Source organism: Homarus americanus, unplaced genomic scaffold, assembly GCF_018991925.1.
Source record: "Homarus americanus isolate GMGI-L3 unplaced genomic scaffold, GMGI_Hamer_2.0 scaffold23578, whole genome shotgun sequence".
NCBI lineage: Eukaryota > Metazoa > Arthropoda > Malacostraca > Decapoda > Nephropidae > Homarus > Homarus americanus.
Genome location: NW_024733231.1, coordinates 10,028,146 through 10,051,064, shown reverse-complemented (window position 1 = coordinate 10,051,064; position 22,919 = coordinate 10,028,146). Strand labels below are relative to the sequence as shown.

The 22,919-nt window shown below is 37.9% G+C and overlaps 1 protein-coding gene across 1 annotated transcript in view; it reads left to right on the top strand.

Annotated features, from left to right (window-relative positions):
- The window catches only part of LOC121869749 (probable E3 ubiquitin-protein ligase HERC1), a gene marked incomplete in the record, with an annotated part of 301,592 nt that overhangs the window by 51,124 nt on the left and 227,549 nt on the right, over nucleotides 1-22,919 (top strand). The window contains 1 exon segment of the mRNA XM_042371322.1: nucleotides 22,246-22,415. Coding sequence (XP_042227256.1) covers nucleotides 22,246-22,415 — 170 coding nt within the window.

Genomic DNA, 22,919 nt, shown 5'->3' with positions numbered 1-22,919 from the left:
AATATATATAACGAACGGTTGAAGTCAAAGACAAAAGTTGCGTTCGGATGAAGCCTGTCCATTATTTCTTTGTTTTGTAGCAAACAGAAAGTAAACAAACAAATAACACCAAACAAAACACAATAGACAATTACCTACAGTTTGTAGAAGCTGGATATATCGCAAATCAATGTTTAACAGAAACAAATTGATAAAAAAAAATATGATAGAGGCATCAAAGGAGCCGTGTCTCACGGTTCAGTTAAGACTGGAATTTTCCACTCTGTACTGAGGAAAGTTTTCCCCAAGTCTATACTATGCAAACAGCTGTATATTTATTTATGCAAAAACCACTGTACACATACAATATATTGTAAATAATGTATCCTACTACTTTACTGTGTGACCGGTGGTGCAATGGTCAGCATGCTCACCTCACAAGCCAGCGGACCCGAGTTCGATCCCCGGGCAGGGAGAAGCAACGGGCAGTTTTCTTTACGCCATTTGCCTCTGTCTCCCCAGCAGTAATTGGGGACCTGGATGCTAATCGATTTGCGGATCGTGTTCCGGGGTGATGGTTAGCCAGTGCAGTTAGCGAGTTGTCCGGCCTTCTTGAACTTTTCCTAACACTGGGTCATTCAGCTTGTTAACTCAGGTTGTGGTTGTTGTGTTGGCGACAGCTTCTACACCTCAAACAAATTCACACCTAAGTGGCCCTTGGGCAGGCCATCCTCTTACACAGAAGCAACCATTATATACTATACTCACCAGCAGATGCTGTGTCTTGAGCCTAACATTAGGCATACACCATCCACTCTGCTGAATGTAATGCGTAACTATAATAACTTTTTATGTCTCACGCCTGAGATGGAGGTGGGGTGGAGATGAGTGGGTCATGTTACTGGCCTGACCAGATGTAATGTCAGATCACCCATTGTTCGGGTGGGTCTCATGACCCGAAGATATCTTGAGCAGAGACAAAAGTTAAGGTGCTCCAGTGTTTCCCATTTACTGAATAATATGTAACTTATTGTAATCACTTTTGACATTTTTAACACTGTATTCTTGGCTGATTGTGTCCTGGTACAGTAATGTACAGTACTGCACAACAGAAATTTACACAAAAACAGCAGTAAGTGAGCGATCAACCTTGTACAATGGCAGAGGGCTAGGTGTGTGTGTCATGATGCTAGGCTTAGAGAGGATAAGCTGGGAGATGCATCAGCCTATCACGGTCACATGACACCATTAGCCAATTGCAGCGCACGAGCTTACGGCCCAAGTGGTTTACCCACCCATGTGCCTGGCACAGAAGAATGTGGCGGAGGATGATTCAACCTTTCGGAAGTCCCAGATCATTTGTTCCCAGGCCCAGAACGGAAAGGTTCGAAGAACGCAGAATTGAGAAAAATTTTCCAAAAAAATTCCAGACCAATTTCCATTTTGGCTATTGGAGAGTTCATGGGATTGGGGAGTCCAGCTAACGGGGAGATTACTGTACATATTTACAAATATCTTCACTTAAAAAGGTAAAGAGAATAATCACAAAACATTAAAACAAATTGTTTAACACATTAGTGAATCAGACATATTCTTGTTTACAAATTCTAACACAGTGGTGCTGCGTTATTTACCGACTTGGTTTTGGTTGTGCTGGTACTAGCTCTTTTATTTGTGATAAATTGCCCCTATATCTTTATTATGGCCTCTAAATGCCCAGCACAAAGCCAAGTTACTAAGATAATTTTGTTTCAATGATGAAAATCATAGCAAAGTTTGAGGCTGGTGAATGTTTTGTGGATATTGTATGGCATTTATCTGTCCCACCTACCACAGTAACATCTGTAGTGAACAAAGCCCAAATGTTCAAAGAGTAAAGAAATGTTACTTCCATGAGTGCAATTACAGTGCAGTTAAAGTTACAGTGAATGGGAACAATGTTATGGATTACAAGTACAGGAATCCCCCTATTTACGATGAGGTTATGTTCCTAAAAACCCATCGCTATGTAAACTATTTTAAATCAGGATCATTATAACATGAGGTTCAATGAATATGTGCCCAGCCATTCCAACGCCCACATGAGTCACCGAAAAAAGAAGAAAAAAAGTGCACTCATAAAACATATAAAACAATTAAACAACTCAGCACATCATTAAGAACGCTGCTGACTTCAGACTCAAAAACAGAACGAAAGAACTTGTCACAATACATAAAAATAATGATAGCCGCCACAACTGCTTACATGTTGACAAGACTTAAGTCAGAAAAAAAACACAAAAAATTACTTCACAGTCACTAAAACAGAGTACAGTACAGTGTGTATGTTAGTGATGTCACCTCACTATAAGGTAAAAAAAAATTACATAAATGATAATTAACAACATCGACACTTACCAATAATCATTGAATTACACGATATCGGCCATGTGGCATCACCATAGAACATAGTTTGGTACTGTAGTGCACCAGGTGGCCGCCAGGCAGTGCTCGTGACAACAACAACAAACATGTACGTGGACTAACGTCAACCCGCTGCACTACAGTATCAAGCTGTATACTGTACTGTATGTACCAAAATTGTGAGTTGAAAAATAACCATAAGATAAGACAGCTCCCAGGTGGGCAGCGATGTCAGTTATACTGAGGATTTACTGTACAGTGTTGTATGTTTTATTAGATATTATTATAAAAATAATATGTAATATTATGTAGTCAGAACATCTTCCACGTCCAGTATAACATATAAGTCGACCCCGTTATTCACTGTTAGTCGTGGTCATGAAGAACATATCCCCGATGAACACTGTTGACTGGTGTGCCTCAGGGTACAGTAAGTAATGCACACGTGGTTGATCACTAAAGGTGTGCCTAATCTTCACAAAATACTTGTGTAATATACAGGTATAAGACAGATACCTACAGTATTATACTGTAGTTAATTTACAATATTTATATACTGTATTTCAAGTTCACAGTTGGCAGCAGCTAATTAAGGTGAATTAATTTATCATCAACAAAAATTACAGTTTGCTGGAATAATATAAAACTGAATAGATTATTTTTTACAAGCCGGAGAAATTCTTATGTTATCTATCAAAAAACTATATCAGTTTGCCTTCATTTATGCATAGTACAGTACAGTACAGTACAGTACTCCATAACAAACACTTACAACAAAAAGAAGTGTGTAATACAGTACAGTGAACCCTCGAAGATCTGGACTGACAAGGGGACCACCTGCCCAAAAAAGCTGATTAACAAAATCTTCCCGTGAATGTACTAATGTATAAAAACGATAAAAACACTGTACCGTACATATTTTCCTGACCACTGGGGTTAGTTATACATACTTTTTCCTGTGAAAAGCCATAATTTTGAGCAACATATTACTGCACTCACTTTGTACTCAAATGTACTACACTAAAGGATTAATTTTTTTATCTCTAGTGCAAACTATGTGTTGTTTAAACTCAAATTATTCATTATCTTGCAAGGATTCCAGTAATGCAAGTTATATTCGGCTAATTTTAGTCTGACATTTTATAAGATAAAAACTTTAAGCCTTAAACTACCTTCACCCTGTTTTGGTAATGCTTCTTAGGCAGGCTTCTTAGCCCAGAACCCCAAAAATATATTGTCCGAATCTTCAGAAATTCGGATTTACAGGGTCCGAATCTTTGAGTGTAACGACCACGGTCATACACGTTAGTTAGTGCCAAAATCAAATGATTCATATTACGCTCAATAGCCCACAAAACATGTAACTCTGCTTTTATTTTGAGTCCTCCATCTGAGGAGTCCGTTTTCTCATCACTTCAAGACACCTCAGTCCTCCGTTATCCCATTTTCTCTGACTTACTGAAACCAACCTCTCTATAAAATGAATTTGAGTGTGAGAGAGAATACCCTTGTTTTGAGTCAACTTAGATATGTCTGTTTACAGTTGGAACATTCAAGATCCATTGTGAGTGGTGTTGAACGCTTCAACTGTCCTTATTGTTAGCAAAACGTGTCAAGTAAGTGAGTGTTGAGTTGGCCAGCTAGAGTGGCGTATTTTATGTCGTCCGTGGGGACATCCATGAGTTTCTGATCGCGCCTGAAGTTATATCATTTTGTCGCCCCGACATCAGAGAATCTGATGTTTATAGTTTAGTTAGTGTCAGTTGTCTATTTAAGAAAGTCATTAATCTCCTGAACTATTCTGTCAACCGGTATAATCTCCAAGATCTAACGTCTCCCTGTGAATAGCTCCTTGTTCGCCTCAGGCCTGAGCTCGCAGAATTAATGTTATCAACGTGTATATTCCACCTTTTCCTGGCCAGCTCAACCTCTGATTAGATTATATGAATTGACATAGGAAATTACCCTGATCAGGAACACCGGAGTTTATAATTAAGTATACAGTGATCCAAAGTGGTAGAGAATTGCTTGTATAAGAATATAAAGTACTGTATATTTATAAATAAAGAATTGAAGAATAATAACAGAAAAGAATATCTGGATGGTAAATTTTAAAATGAGAAAAACTCGGCCCGTCACATGAGGGTTCACTGTATTTAAGAGAGTAATGACAACTTATATTTCACGATAATTCCAATTCTTCTATACTGTACTGTACGGTACTGACAAAAATATGACGAGTAAAAGAGACTTAACTGTGATATGTGTCCAAACAGCCACCCACCTGCCCAAGACAATGTGTTTCCCTTCTATTGGATCTATTCAATACAAGTGACATTACACAATATTCATGCAATATATACATTACCAAAATGACACTTATATTTCTAGGTTACTACCAAAACACCAAAACTACAGTAACTAGAGTATTTCCCCTCTAACCTGGCCAGTAAGTCACGCCCCTCATAGAAAATTCAAACTAAATGTGTTCACAATAGGTAAGCAGATCTGTTATTATCTAAAATAATGTTTAATAACTGGACAATTAAAATGCAAATGATTTCAAGGCATTAGCACTTCAGAGAGATGTTAGAAAAACTTAAATAATGTATTATGGGTCAATATAAATATGCTCTTATATACACACAGTCCAGGGGAGGTAAAACACTCAAGGGAACCAATGAGTTATTTGTGGCTTATGGGCCGGGTTAGCGTGGAAACACTATAATTATGTTAGCCAGAAACACCTGTCTATGCATGATAAACCAGAGACAAGCTAACAATTAAACTGGTGAGCAAGTAAGGCTGTCAGAGATACCATACTACAGTACTTTATAATGCCATGCACTTTAGTGTCACTTTCCTTATGGTCACATAAGTGTGTAAATAAGAATACAGGACAAATATTTAACTCAGTAGAAGTACAAAAAAAATCTTGCCTGCATGAGAGAGGCAAGAAGGAGAGGGAAGGAAAGGTACTAAAGAACAGGTTGTGCCTTCCATCTTGCTGATGTGTGTCTCCAAGCAGAGGACCAAGTAAAGCCCCATACCTATAGTGCACTTTCATACTTAACAAGAATGCAATAGAAACATTTTAATTGATAAAAATTAAGTTTCCAGCACCCAAGACCTGGAGAACGGCTAGAAAAGAGAAACAATTAATTAATGAACAATGTTTTGCTTGGTTAAATCATTAAAGTCAGCTTCCTGTCTCAGGGAACACTTCCACCACACAAACATCATCACTAAGAGGGGAGTGCAGCATATCATTGGTAACTATAACAAGGATTTATAAAATTCACTTTATTATGACCTCCTCTTTCTGCCACACAATACAGTAATAACACTCAATACATTCAATATAAACATGTACAGTAATCATAAGCAGCATAATGTAATGTACAAAGAAATAAAATAACGAGATAAATCTGGACAAAACTTTCTTGTGCTGTACTGTAAATTTTATTTACCTACTGTATGGCGGCTACAGCATGATGTACTAATAATATACAGGTTGACCCTCTCTTATCTGGCATTTCATCAAACGGCAACTTCCAATAAATGGCACATGTATAAAAAAATATATTCTGTGGTACACTTGGCCATTAATCCAATAACTGCAGTTATTTGCTAGAAGAAAAAAAATATGAGTTACATTTTTTCTTGAAGATATAAAATTTTGAAGCCATAAAAACTTTGTATGCATTATGGGTGGTGAGTTAAGAGTCTATGTAATAAGGCAGAGAATAACTGGTAACTGCTGAGCACTGGTTGTTGTTGTGGGGCAAGAGGTGGTCGTGGTGGTTAAGCGGTGGATTTTGTGGTGAAAAGTGAGTGGTAAGCCCTTACATAGGTGTGGGTGAGGGGCCACTGAGAACAAGAGGAGGGGGAGGGTGATGAGGCATAAATCATTCCAAGATGATGATAGAAATTTGATCTGAGGCTCCACCAGCCTTGTGTCTCACTCTAGACTGTCTACCAATCATAGTCATTCCATTCTTATTATGATTTTGGTGCACCAAATGCCTTAAGACGATGATAGTGGTTTTGCACCAAATCTTATTAAAATGATGACAGCAGTTAAAGGGTTAATGGCATGTTCAACCACCATCTACAGTACTGTAGTTGTCCAGTTGGCCACACTCAATTTTGCAATGATGTCATGACCACCCCAAAAGACAAAACACTAATAACATAACATCATCATTTTACAGTCATTTTCCACTCTTGTGTGTGTTAGCTTTGGTTATCTAATGGCAGCTCTCTTAACAGTTTCTGAGCTCTAATAACATTTCTTACAACCTCTCCCCATGTTATTCTTGACCTGTCCCTGGTTCTCCTCCCCTCCACATTAGGACTCATGACCCAACTGGTCTCCTCCATTCTCTCCACATGCCCATACCATCTCAGCCAGCCTCTACCCACAATACCCAGCTGCTCTCTTAGTTTTGAACAGGTCCTCCTGTCATTCACTATCATATAACACATCCACCTCACCATTCTCACTTCAGCTCACTCAAGTTTACTTAAGTCATCCTCTTTAACTGCCTATATTTCACTGCCACACAACATCACACTTCACACACCAGCCACATACATTCTTCCCTTCACACGAAGGGAAAGTCTTCTTGTTGTCAATAAAGGCAGCAGTTTCTAAACCACCTCCAGACTCTTACAACTGAGCAGGTTTCACCACCCCCACCAGCACTGGTCAAGTCACCCAGGTAACAGAACTTATCATCACAGTCCAGGGACTCTGCACATGATTTTCACTCATTATTTCATGTATCATGCAGTTATTAAGTATTACGGTCCCATCAATTGCTTATGCCAGATGAGGGAGAGTTAACCTGTACTGTAGCAAAATTTAATTTAGTGTACAGTACTGTGCTGTGCCTGCTGTCATGGAGAGCAGTTCAACAGTAACCTAGAAAACACTTCCACAGCCACTTTGACATACAGTAAACTCTTGTTTGTTCAGAGGGAAAATTGGTTTTCATGATCTATTTTTTGAATATAGTGCAACAATAAAGAACAGTCCACCATACTCCTACAACAGTGTACAACACAGTCCACCACACTCCTACAACAGTGTATAACACAGTCCACCATACAACAGTGTATAACACAGTCCACCATACTCCTACAACAGTGTACAACACAGTCCACCATACTCCTACAACAGTGTATAACACAGTCCACCATACTCCTACAACAGTGTATAACACAGTCCACCATACAACAGTGTATAACACAGTCCACCATACTCCTACAACAGTGTAAAACACAGTCCACCATACTCCTACAACAGTGTACAACAGAGTCCACCATACTCCTACAACAGTGTATAACACAGTCCACCATACTCCTACAACAGTGTACAACACAGTCCACCATACTCCTACAACAGTGTATAACACAGTCCACCATACTCCTACAACAGTGTATAACACAGTCCACCATACTCCTACAACAGTGTATAACACAGTCCACCATACTCCTACAACAGTGTATAACACAGTCCACCATACTCCTACAACAGTGTATAACACAGTCCACCATATACAACAGTGTATAACACAGTCCACCACAGTGTATAACACCACCATACTCCTACAACGGTGTAAAACACAGTCACCGCCTCCTACAACAATGTATAACACAGTCCACCATACAACAGTGTATAACACAGACCACCATACTCCTACAACAGTGTAAAACACAGTCCACCATACTCCTACAACAATGTACAACACAGTCCACCATACTCCTACAACAGTGTACAACACAGTCCACCATACTCCTACAACAGTGTACAACACAGTCCACCATACTCCTACAACAGTGTATAACACAGTCCACCATACTCCTACAACAGTGTACAACACAGTCCACCATACTCCTACAACAGTGTACAACACAGTCCACCATACTCCTACAACAGTGTATAACACAGTCCACCATACTCCTACAAATAGTGTACACAACACAGTCCACCATAATTCTACAACAGTGTATAAATACAGTCCACCATACTCCTACAACAGTAACACAGTCCACCATACTCCTACAACAGTGTATAACACAGTCCACCATACTCCTACAAGAGTGTATAACACAGTCCACCATACTCCTACAACAGTGTATAACACAGTCCACCATACTCCTACAACAGTGTATAACACAGTCCACCATATTCCTACAACAGTGTATAACACAGTCCACCATATTCCTACAACAGTGAATAACACAGTCCACCATACTCCTACAAGAGTGTATAACACAGTCCACCATACTCCTACAACAGTGTATAACACAGTCCACCATACTCCTACAACAGTGTATAACACAGTCCACCATACTCCTACAACAGTGTATAACACAGTCCACCATACTCCTACAACAGTGTACAACACAGTCCACCATACTCCTACAACAGTGTACAACACAGTCCACCATACTCCTACAACAGAGTACAACACAGTCCACCATACTCCTACAACAGTGTACAACACAGTCCACCATACTCCTACAACAGTGTATAACACAGTCCACCATACTCCTACAACAGTGTATAACACAGTCCACCACCATACTCCTACAACAGTGTATAACACAGTCCACTATACTCCTACAACAGTGTATAACACAGTCCACCATACTCCTACAACAGTTTATAACACAGTCCACCATACTCTTACAACAGTGTATAACACAGTCCACCATACTCCTACAACAGTTTATAACACAGTCCACCATACTCCTACAACAGTGTATAACACAGTCCACCATACTCCACAACAGTGTATAACACAGTCCACCATACTCCTACAACAGTGTACAACACAGTCCACCATACTCCTACAACAGTGTACAACACAGTCCACCATACTCCTACAACAGTGTAAAACACAGTCCACCATACTCCTACAACAGTGTATAACACAGTCCACCATACTCCTACAAGAGTGTATAACACAGTCCACCATACTCCTACAACAGTGTAAAACACAGTCCACCATACTCCTACAACAGTGTACAACACAGTCCACCATACTCCTACAACAGTGTACAACACAGTCCACCATACTCCTACAAATAGGTACAAATACAGTCCACCATATTCCTACAACAGTGTACAACACAGTCCAATTATATCTACAACAGTGTATAACACAGTCCACTATACTCCTTCAACAGTGTACAAACATGTCCAATTATACTCCTACTACAGAGTATAACACAGTCCACCATACTCCCTACAACAGTACAAATACAGTCCACCATACTCCTACAACAGTGTATAACACAGTCCACCATATTCCTACAACAGTGTATAACATATCCACCATATTTCCTACAAGAGTGTATAACACAACCAATTATACTCCTACAAGAGTGTATAACACAGTCCAATTATACTCCTACAAATATGTACAACACAGTCCACCATACTCCTACAACAGAGTACAACACAGTCCACCATACCCCTACAACAGTGTACAACACAGTCCACCATACTCCTACAACAGTGTATAACACAGTCCACCATACTCCTACAACAGTGTATAACACAGTCCACCATACTCCTACAACAGTGTACAACACAATCCACCATACTCCTACAACAGTGTATAACACAGTCCACCATACTCCTACAACAGTGTATAATACAGTTCACCATACTCCTACACTAGTGTATAACACAGTATACCATACTCCTACAACAGTGTATAACACAGTCCACCATACTCCTACAACAGTGTATAACACAGTCCACCATACTCCTACAACAGTGTACAACACAATCCACCATACTCCTACAACAGTGTATAACACAGTCCACCATACTCCTACAACAGTGTACAACACAGTCCACCATACTCCTACAACAGTGTACAACACAATCCACCATACTCCTACAACAGTGTATAACACAGTCCACCATACTCCTACAACAGTGTATAACACAGTCCACCATACTCCTACAACAGTGTACAACACAATCCACCATACTCCTACAACAGTGTACAACACAATCCACCATACTCCTACAACAGTGTATAACACAGTCCACCATACTCCTACAACAGTGTATAACACAGTCCACCATACTCCTACAACAATGTATAACACAGTTCACCATACTCCTACAATAGTGTATAACACAGTTCACCATACTCCTACAACAGTGTATAACACAGTCCACCGTACTCCTACAACAGTGTATAACACAGTCCACCATCCTCCTACAACAGTGTATAACACAGTCCACCATACTCCTACAACAGTGTAGAACAGTTCTATACTCCTTGATATTTACTCAAATGTAACGAATTTAAGCCCTAAAACCGATTACTGTATTGGCCGTTAATACTGCTGGTGGCTGGCTTGTTGACATGATTTCGTGTAATTTAATTAACCCGAATTTTTGTTAATTGAATTGAATATTCTTATGGAAGGTAATTAGATTACCGAAATTTTATTAACCGAGGATCACTGTATATATGTGTGTGTTATTATTATTGATGCGATGTATATAGCGTTAGATGGCGTCATATTTATATATATATATATATATATATATATATATATATATATATATATATATATATATATATATATATATATATATATATATATATATATATATATATATATATTAAAGAATATTAGATGGTAATTGCAGTAGGCGCCCTTTGAGAAATCCCGAACCAGCACAAGAACACTTAAATTTACTAAACAAAATGACTTGTCCGTGACCCATTGGAAGGATAGCGTCTGTGACTGAGATGAATGAGACACACTGTTAAATTTACACTTATATTCCCTCCAACACTACAAACACAATCAAATATTGGTACACCAATATGCTCACCTCTTAACCTGAACTTAAAATACTACTCTGGGGAATAAAAGTTATACATGATGATGAAATTATTAGAACCTCATGCAATGCCTCATTAGATGACAATAAGCGTAAAGTATTAAGAAATGTTGTTTGTACACATGAACGAGGCCTTAAGGGCTTTCAACAAAATATCAATCACTGAGAAAATGGTATTAAAAAAATAAGAAATTAATAACTCTACAATGAATAGGCCTTAAGGGCACTCACCAAAATTATATCCAGCACTGAGAAAATGGTATAAAAATCAGAGCTTATTAACTCCACCCCTGAATAGGCTTCAGGGCTCAACAAAATTATAATACCCCAACAGATACACACCTCCTAACCTAACTTAAACACTACTCTGGGGAACAAAGGTTACACCTGAGGTTGAGATTATAAAAGAAATATTAAATGCACACAGCATACATTAGTAACTGAAAAAATAGTATTAACTACACAAAAAATATTGTCACTATTATTAAGTTACTGAGTCCACCAGTGCCCGTGAACCATGCTTCCTAACCTAACACACACACAGATTCCACCTGCACTCGTAGTCGTTTAAGGCACAACCAACAAGCACCGTGGTTAGGCCCAAATCAGCCTTTCTCCACCTTGGAAAGTGTACCTCTAAACTCCCATGACTATTGGCCCCAGTGTGCGCCCTGTATCACTCAGCTGGCTTCACTTTACCCCCAGTACATCCATGGGTGGAAGGGGTAACCAATCAGACCTGTACAGTTGAGCTTTAGCTTCCGTTAGCAAGGGTTTCACTAAGCTGCTTGAGATATGTGGTATTGTGAGCCGAGGTAGAGGCTGATGACCCCAACGATCGTCCGTCGTCCAGCTGGGCACCCAGGCGGCTAGAATTCTCAGCGATCCTTTGATACCCAGCTAAACAGTGACAGGCCTACACTGATCGGTCCAGCGGCGTCCAATCCTCATTATCAAACAGCAGTCAATCTCTCGCAGTCAATTTCTCACAGTCAAGTGGGTTCTGGCGAAACCCTGAAATGAACTCACTGTTAGCTCTGGTTAACTTTATCACTGCCCTATCTAAACCCTGTCTGAGATCGAATGAGACTTACTTGTTATACTGCCATAGTGCCAGGTGACTAGGCCACGTGACTATTTCTGTGGCGGCGCTGGGGGATGTCCTGTAGGTCGATCGCTGCGTGACTGAAAGCCCGCCTCGTGTCGCTCAAAGCGTTAGCTTAGGCCTAAGTGACATATTTTCTGCCTAACTAATAACTCCTTGGAACACCTGTAACACTACTCAGGCTGATAAACGATCTATAATATTTCAAATTCAATAATAGTCCTTAACTTCAATAAGCATCATTATTAATGGCAAATTACATTTAATCTCATATAGGCCTAGTTCACAACCTCTCGCTATGTGAGGGGCGCTCTCTTCCCTCAGACGACCTTGAAAACTTCGGTATCGTAATGGTAGCGGCGTTTGAAATTACACTGAAATTTCTGAATATTACATACAGTCAACCCTCACTTTGCGGTCCCACATTCCCACGTTAACACGGTGCCTTGCCAGGAACCTAACGTGCTCACATTACGCGGTCGTGAACCCTATTATCCGGAGAGTGTCGGTGCGGCGCTATTTTTAGATCGCCCCACCCCTTCCTCTCCCCTCCTCCTCCTCCCTTCGCTTGGGCAATCGCGCGGTAAATTGCGCAAGTGTGTGTCTTTGTTGCGTTATCACGACGTCATATGACGTGTCGGACTGTGATTGGCCATGCATCCCTACCCCTCTGCTGCTAGCTGTATTGGCTTAAAGTATTATGGCGTGTCCACCGGGGGAGGAGAAAAGCGATCCTGTTCCTAGCGGCGCCAGTTCATCCCTCACGCCAGACCCGTATAGCGATGCATCCATTGTTCTCTAAAATGGCTTCGCGGTGCCACCACCCAGAGAAACCTTTCCTTACCTGGACCAATTGCAGCTAGGAGCAGGGGAAGGATGCATGGCCAATCACAGTCGATATGTCATATGGCGTCAGTGATAACGCAACAAAGGACACACACTGCGCCAACCTTACGCGCGGTTGCCCAGCGAAGGGGAGGCGGGAAGGGGGAAGGAGGAGGAGGAGGCGAGGCAGGCGGGAGCAACGGGTGGGGCGAATCTAAAAACTCATCGGCAGACACTCTCATGGGTAGATGAACATGGTTAAGTGAGTTCGGCTCTGGCGAGGCATCTCTCGAAATCGCATTAAAGCGAAACGGTAAGCAGAAGTATTACTACATATATATATATATATATATATATATATATATATATATATATATATATATATATATATATATATATATATATATATATATATACACACACCTAGACCCCGACTTACGACTACATTGGACTTACACGTCGGGACTTACGACCTTCAGATATAGATAAAAAAAAAAAAATTTTTTTTTTTTTAAATGACACAATTTTCTATACCGAAACGTTTCCAGTTAATGTAGTCTCCATGTATAATTAGAAATTATGGGAGACTATGTGCATTCAGCATGACTACATTAAGGTTAAGTGCTCAGTCACCTGTATCCATTCCTTATTATTTATTACTTTCACTGTACTGTATCCATTCTTATTATTTATTACTTTCACTGTACTGTATCAATTCATCATTATTCATTACTTTTACTGTACTGTATTTCATTGTAGATTTTTTATTAAAAAAAATTTTTTTTTTATCTATGTCGGACTTACAACCATGTCGGACTTACGACCTGGATTTGGGTCCCTAACCCCGTCGTAAGTCGGGGTCTAGGTGTATATATATATATATATATATATATATATATATATATATATATATATATATATATATATACAATATTACCCGCCCTACTTGTGATTTCATATAGCGTTTTATCATATACGCGGTGCCTCGCCAGAGCTGAACTTTCACTTAACACGGATTTTTTCCACATATACGCGGTGAGTGTCCGGCTCGAGATGCTAATTTTAGATTTGCCCCACCCTGCCTGACTGCCTGTTTTAGCTCATAAAATTCATACAAATTACCCGGCCAGAATATAATTTACATTGCTGGAATTCTTATAATTTGGTGATCATTTTGAATATAAAAACATATTTTTGCATTAGACATACAAATTTTGGATAAAAAATTTTCTCAAATTAACTATGTTATCTTTTGTGCAAAATATATGACATTTATATTCAAAATATTCCTGGTCTTACAAGGAATCCAGCAATGTCAATTATATTATCCTAACTTTAGTTTGAGGTATTATTTATTAAAATTTAGTGGTTATCCCACACATCTCCTTGGGATGGTTGGTGGGGGGTGGGGGGGAGGGAGGGACCGACCGACCATCTGTTACCCTGTGAAGAATTTTTTTTTTTTTATTAACTGAAGATATTTGTTTTAGCTCATAAAATTCATACAAATTATCCGGTCTGAATATAATTTACATTGCTGGAATTCTTATAATTTGATGATCATTTTGAATATAAACATTATATTTTTGCATTAGACATACAAATTTTAGATAAAAAATTTTCTCAAATTAACTATGTTATCTTTTGTGCAAAATATATGACATTTATATTCAAAATATTCCTGGTCTTACAAGGAATCCAGCAATGTCAATTATATAATCCTAACTTTAATCTGAGGTATTATTTAATACTAAATGTTAAAAACCCTGGAAGGGAGGATTGGTGGGGGGTGGGGGGGAGGGTTGGGACTGACCGCGCGGTTGGAAGAGGGGGCGAGGCAAGGTGGGGTACTTTGATTGACAGATGGTGTCGTGAAGATTATTTTTTTTTTTATTAACTGAAGATATTTGTTTTAGCTCATAAAATTCATACAAATTATCCGGTCTGAATATAATTTACATTGCTGGAATTCTTATAATTTGATGATCATTTTGAATATAAACATCATATTTTTGCATTAGACATACAAATTTTAGATAAAAAATTTTCTCAAATTAACTATGTTATCTTTTGTGCAAAATATATGACATTTATATTCAAAATATTCCTGGTCTTACAAGGAATCCAGCAATGTCAATTATATTATCCTAACTTTAATCTGAGGTATTATTTAATACTAAATGTTAAAAACTCTGGAAGGGAGGATTGGTGGGGGGAGGGGGGGGAGGGTTGGGACTGACCGCGCGGTTGGAAGAGGGGGGGAGGCAAGGTGGAGTACTTTGATTGACAGATAGTGTCGTGAAGATTATTTTTTTTTTATTAACTGAAGATATTTGTTTTAGCTCATAAAATTCATACAAATTACCCGGTCAGAATATAATTTACATTGCTGGAATTCTTATAATTTGGTGATCATTTTGAATATAAACATCATATATTTTTCATTAAACATACAAATTTTAGATAAAAATTTTTCTCTAGGTAACTATGTTATCTTTTGTGCAAAATATATGACATTTATATTCAAAATATTCCTGGTCTTACAAGGAATCCAGCAATGTCAATTGTATTATCCTAACTTTAGTTTGAGGTATTATTTATTAAAATTTAGTGGTTTTCCCCCCAAAATTTCTCTGAGAGGGAAGAGCCAGTGAGTGTAGTGTGAGAGAGGGAGGGAGTTGAGTCCATTATTTGAATGGACATTAACTTGGCGACTGTATTTCTCTTAAGTATTAATTGTGTGCATGTACCATCATAAAATTAAGATGTTATTTTTACTACAACATAGGTATGTGCCTTCAAAAAGTGGAGTTTGGGGGTCAGGCCGGTTTCTATTGGAATTAATCCCATATGTTCTGTTGTTCACTTAACGCGGATTTCACTTAACCCAGGACCCTCTGGGTTCAATTGACCACGTTAAGTGGGGTACAACTGTGTGTATATATATATATATATATATATATATATATATATATATATATATATATATATATATATATATATATATATATATATATATATATATATATATATATATATATATATATATATATATACACCGTGGAAAAAAAGTAAAATATCATGGTAAGGCAATAAAAAATGAAAATAACGCTCACCCACCCCTCTTAGTACAGTGGGGTATGCTATAACGAACGTAATTGGTTCCAGAACCTCGTTCGTTATAGGATTAATCCGTTCCAGGCCCCCAAATAAAACCGCTTAACACTGAAAAAATTCTGTGGAAAATGTAAAAAATACGGTACTTTATCTTACCTTAGTGTTATTCAGCATGCAGGTACCCCTAAACACTGGCACATCACTATCACTTCCACTGGGAGTCTTGGCTTTAAGGTCCTCAAACAATTGTTTAGCCTTCTCACAAATTATAGCTTCACTAATGTTACCACCTGCCATTTCTTTCTCCTTTATCCACACTAAGTAAATTTTCCATCTCTTCAATCACATTACACTTTGCTTTGCTAAGTCTAAAGATTCCCTTAGCCACTTGCACAGTTTTTAACTCCTCTTTATTCTTCAAAATCGTACATATAGTCGATTTAGCCATCCCATACTCATCACTAAGTTTCGCAATGCTTCTTCCATTCTCACGTTTCTTTATAATTTCTTTCTTAGTTTCAAGGGTTATTAGCTTTTTCACTCGCTTTGGACGACTCATTGTTACAATTGTATACTTGTATAACAAAATAGTTATACAAATAACGCGAGTTTCCACATCAAAAGACGAAATTTCAACAATAACAGTGGTGCACTGGCTACACAATGAGACAAAGATGGCGCCTGACGCTCTTGTTGTGGGTCGCGGTACAACAATATTCATGCGCCAGGCGAAATAGTCCCGTATTCATCCGCGTTCGTTGTAGGAGTTGCGTTCGTTATAGCATTCTCAATTTTATAAGTAAAACCGTTCGTTATAGGAATATTCGTGGTAGGATCCGTTCGTTATAGCATACCCCACTGTATATATATATATATATATATATATATATATATATATATATATATATATATATATATATATATATATATATATATATATATATATATATATATATATATATATATATACATACATACATACATACATACATACATACATACATACATACATACATACATACATACATACATATACATACATGCATACATACATACATACATACATACATACATACATACATACATACATACATACATACATACATACATACATACATACATATACATACATACATACATACATACATACATACATACATACATACATACATACACATACATACATACATACATACACGCACATACATACATACATACATACATACATACATACATACATACATACATATATATATATATATATATATATATATATATATGTATATTAGGGGGCAGGGAAAAAACACTTTTATTTGAGTTGCAGGCTGCACTTTTCAGGCATCGTTTGTATGGCTGTAACAAACACCTGTGCAAAATTTCATGCCATTTCATGCATACTTACCCTGCCGCATCGCGAACGACTTTTTGTCAACTTTTAGTGTATACCAAAAATTAGGTGTCATTTAATGTTTTCCAGGATAATGATAAATTTTGCATGGGTGACATCGATTTAATTCACATGTTATTTTACAGGTACACCGTATAGAAAATTATTACAAGTTCATATTGAAATTCTTTTTTGTGCGGAACCTTGGCATCATTTTCCTAGACAATAATCTTTGCCTAATATATCCATCTCTCGATTCGTATCCCGTCACTTCAGTGCAAGCTTCAGTCATCACTTTTATGCCTCTCGACCGCCTGAGTGCTGTTTGGCCACTTGGGCACCACTAATGGTGTCTCAAGAATGTCATTAACCTGTAGATTTGACAGAGAAGCAATGTAAGGAGGCTCAGTCTTGAGTTCATTCCTCCAGTTAATCATGGAATGATAGTTTTTTTGCTTGCCACTTTAGTTTCGGAGTCACCACCTTTCTCATGTTGACTACAGGAGGCACATCCTCATTCCCATCTCCATCTTTACCCTCCTCATCAGTATAGTTTAACAAATTCTCGTCAACAGCAGCATCAGAATCTTCCTCCTCCTCTTCAGATCTGCCAGTGCATTCTTCCTTTTGCTGATTCTCCTCTCTAATTTTTCTTATCATTGAGACAGCTTTTCTCTAACAGTCATGTCCTCATCTGCACACATACCAAGAAGAAGTTGATCTGTGTGGGCGAAGTATGCATTTCTCTGGACAGCCTTCTTCACTATCGTCTCCTCCTCACTATTCAGGTGTTTCATATATAGCGGGGACTGGAATACGTTCCTTGAGCCGTGTGTTACGTAAGGGTGTATCTTGATGTAAAACCACATTGGAGCACTGAACTTTATTATTGTAATGACAATTCTTTTCAACTCATGGCTGGGTCTTGATGTTGCTACATACAGCCTGAGGATTCTACTCCATTAGGTGTTCCACCTTGACACACAGGGAGGACCTGGCTCAATAGCAGCCAAGTCATCTTCAACAACACCTGTGATAACTCCTTTACAAATCCTATACAGGTATTTCTGATCCCAGGACAGATCTTTCTCCACTTCATCATTAAACACAGGGAAATCAGGGAAACTGACTGGCTGGAAGGCGACAACTGGAAGCTCAGACAAAGACTCCTTGATCTGCTTTCCAATGGGACCACGCCAATGCTCAGGACCACTTGGTTTACCATCATAGTGATAAAAAACTGCGCGGAAAGGCAGCTCATTTCCGTGAAGCTGACATATGAAATAATGGAGCGGGTGACCAAGTAACATTTCAAGATGATGAATGACTCCATTTTCTGATCCTACATTTACATTGGTTCCATCACAACCAACACACAATGGGCTGCTGGGTTAGATTTTTCTCCACCAGAAACTCGTGAATAGTTTTGGCAATCTGCTTTCCGTGTCCAGTCTTGGGAGTCACATGTGTGAGATATTCATTGCCAGGCTCAACCATGATGACATAATGATCTTTCACCATCATCCTCGAACTCCATTTCTCGGTCTTCTCATTCTTTATCATCACACGAGTGGCGGTCTTCTTACCATCAAAATAGAGTGACGTCAAATTATCTAAACTAGCCATCTCAATTTCTTGCCTCTTAAATCGGTATTTTTGTCTCGCATCCCGCAGCTTATGTGGTCCAATAACCTGACTCTTGTCATCCTTTGTGATAATGCCATAGTCAGTTAAGGTGGCAGTAGCAATGGCAGCTCCAGCATAATCACTAATCAAGTATCGGTCACAAGCGGCAGCCAGTGTAGGGAGTCTTGTCCGGTTCTGTGAACTGGTGTCTGTCAGAGCCCTTGGATCAGGGACAAAATCAGCATCAGTATTGAAGAGAGAATATCTCTTGAATCATCTGAATTATCCTCAACATAAGGAATATCTCCAGCTACCAGATATCTATGTTTTTGCTCAAGCTGTCTCCTAACTCTGTCCGCATCATGCTTCTCTCTTGCCGTCACTCTGTCCCACATCTTCATCACTTTCATGTCAACCCCTGCAATCTTCATCTTCCTATCACCTTGCTGGTCAAGGAGAAACTGCACCTCACGTTTGGGAACTTTTATAACTCAATTACATGCCAGGTGATATCCGTCACACTCCTTAACTATGCACCTCACATCCTGACAGGAGGCAAGGGGACAATAACAGCTACAGATATCAAACAACTCTTTCATTTCTACCTGAAATGCAGCTTTTTTGCCTGCATTCTTGTTCTTATTTAGTTCAATTCCTCTACTGTACAATTTTCTCAACCTTTCCTCAATAGTTTTTTGGCTAAGAAGAGGAACATTCTGCCTATCTCCAATTGCTTTTTCCCATATTTCTGAACAGTCCTGGGCGGCCATCTTTATAATCATTGAGAAATCTGCAAACTTAAATGAAATAAGAGATATGAAAAAAAGTTGATAAACACTGAACAGAACATTGCACCGCCACAGCGGCTGTTTGGCTAGTACTGTAGGTAAATTTAAAAATTTCAGTAGAAAATGTGGCAGACTAAACCTCGACATATCAGCTTCAAATTTGGCATGGAGTCTTAGATATGTATAAGGAACAATGCCTGAAGAGTGCAGCTTTGAGCAAAATTTCACTGCAAAATTTCACTGCCCCCTACTGTACATTATGTTTCCAATATCTTCCCAGGCAGTAGAATCTCCCTGTTTGGTAGCTGCCTAAAACTTTTAGTAATATTACTTTGGTACAACATGATAAATTACACAAACAATGAAAATAAACAAACAAAAGTTATTTACCAAGACCTTCTCTCTCAGAACAGAGGGTAACAGATGGAGAGGAGATAAGGAGGCTATTTATAACCTGTCTTTGTGTAGGAAGTCGACCACACTAGAAATAATTAATTTAAAATTTATATTTTTTGCATAGAATATTCAGTGCATGACTGCGATTATAAAATATTGTGAATATATATATATATATATATATATATATATATATATATATATATATATATATATATATATATATATATATATATATATATATACACACACACACACAGTCAACCCTCACTTTACGCGGTCCCACATTCCGCGTTTCCACGTTTACACCGTGCCCTGCCAGAACCCAGGATGCTTACATTCCGCGGTGGGTGTACCCCTTTACACGGTAAAGTATAATTTTTTTTAATTTAGCTCATAAAATTCATACAAATTATCCGGCCAGAATATAATTTACATTGCTGGTATTCTTACAATTTGATGATCATTTTGAATATAAACATCATAGATTTTGCATTAGACATACAAATTTTAGATATAATGTTTACTCTTGAGTAAATATGTTATCTTTTGTGCAAAATATATGATATTTATATTCAAAATATTCCTGGTCTTACAAGGAATCCAGCAATGTCAATTATATTATCCTAACTTTAGTCTGATTTATTATTTATTACTAAAAAGGTTAACAGTCTGGTATTCCCACACATTTATCTAGTAGGGACGTTGGTGGGGGGAGGGACCGGCGACCGACCATCTGTTACCGTGTGAAGAATATTTTTTTTTTTAACTGAAGATTTTTATTTTAGCTCATAAAATTCATACAAATTACCCGGCCAGAATATAATTTACATTGCTGGAATTCTTACAATTTGATGATCATTTTGAATATAAACATCATAGATTTTGCATTAGACATAAAATTTTTAGATAAAATGTTTACTCTGAGTAAGTATGTTATGTTTTGTGCAAAATATATGACGTTTATATACAAAATATTCCTGGTCTTACAAGGAATCCAGCAATGTCAATTATATTATCCTAACTTTAGTTTGAGGTATTATTTATTACTATACCTGGTTTTCCCCCAAAATTTCTCAGAGGGAAGAGCCAGCAGTGTAGTGTGAGAAGAGGGGGAGGGAGTCGTGTCCATTATTTGAATGGACATTAACTTGGCGACTGTATTTCTCTATTTCTCTTAAGTATTAATTGTGTGCATGTACCATCATAAAATTAAGATGTTATTTTTACTAGAACATAGGTATTGTGTTGGAAAAAGTGGAGTTTGGGGGTCAGCTGGTCTCTATTTCATTTAATCCCATATGTTATGTTATTTACTTTACGCGTTTCTCACTTTCCGCGGTACCCTGTGGGTTACATTAACCGCGTAAAGTGAGGGTTGACTGTGTATATATATATATATATATATATATATATATATATATATATATATATATATATATATATATATATATATATATATATATATATATATATATATATATATATATATATATATATATATATATATATATATATATATATATATATATATATATATATATATATATATATATATATATATATATATATATATATATATATATATATATATATAAAGCCAGTGAAATGTGTTTTAATATGTACTGTAAGCTTGCATGATTTGTGTGACCTTGTTTTACAAACTTGATGTTCAAATTACTGGTAAGCCTTCCAAGAATGTTTGTCTTACATAAATTCCTCCATTTTTTAGGTGAATATGCTCGCACGTGTATTGGGGACCCCTGCGAGGAGGTGGCAGAAAGCAGTGAATCCTGTGACGTGTACGTCTGGGGCAGCAACTCTTCCCGCCAACTAGCAGAGGGCACACAGGACAAGATCGTGTCTCCCAAGCTAACTCATGCCTTCAGTAGTGTGCAACAGGTTTGTGATGTAATGTTTCACATGTTGGAAGTTTAATAATGTTTTCAAGTGCAAGAAGTGAGTGACTCGAAGAGAAAAACACCAAAAACATATATTATAGGGCCAGAAAGAATCAGTATTCCACCACAAACACATAAGTACAGTATGTATTAACAAGTACAGTACCTCAAGTAATTTATGAATACAGTACAATTCAATCCTGTGCTCTTCAAACTGCTGTGTAAGAAATAACTGTACTGTACTGTTCTGTACTCTACTCTACTCTACTCTACTCTACTCTACTCTACTCTACTCTACTCTACTCTACTCTACTGTTCTGTTCTGTTCTGTTCTGTTCTGTTCTGTTCTGTTCTGTTCTGTTCTGTTCTGTTCTGTTCTGTACTGTACTGTACTGTACTGTACTGTACTGTACTGTACTGTACTGTTCTGCTTTGTTCTGTTCTGTACTGTACTGTACTGTGCTGTGCTGTGCTGTGCTGTGCTGTGCTGTGCTGTACTGTGCTA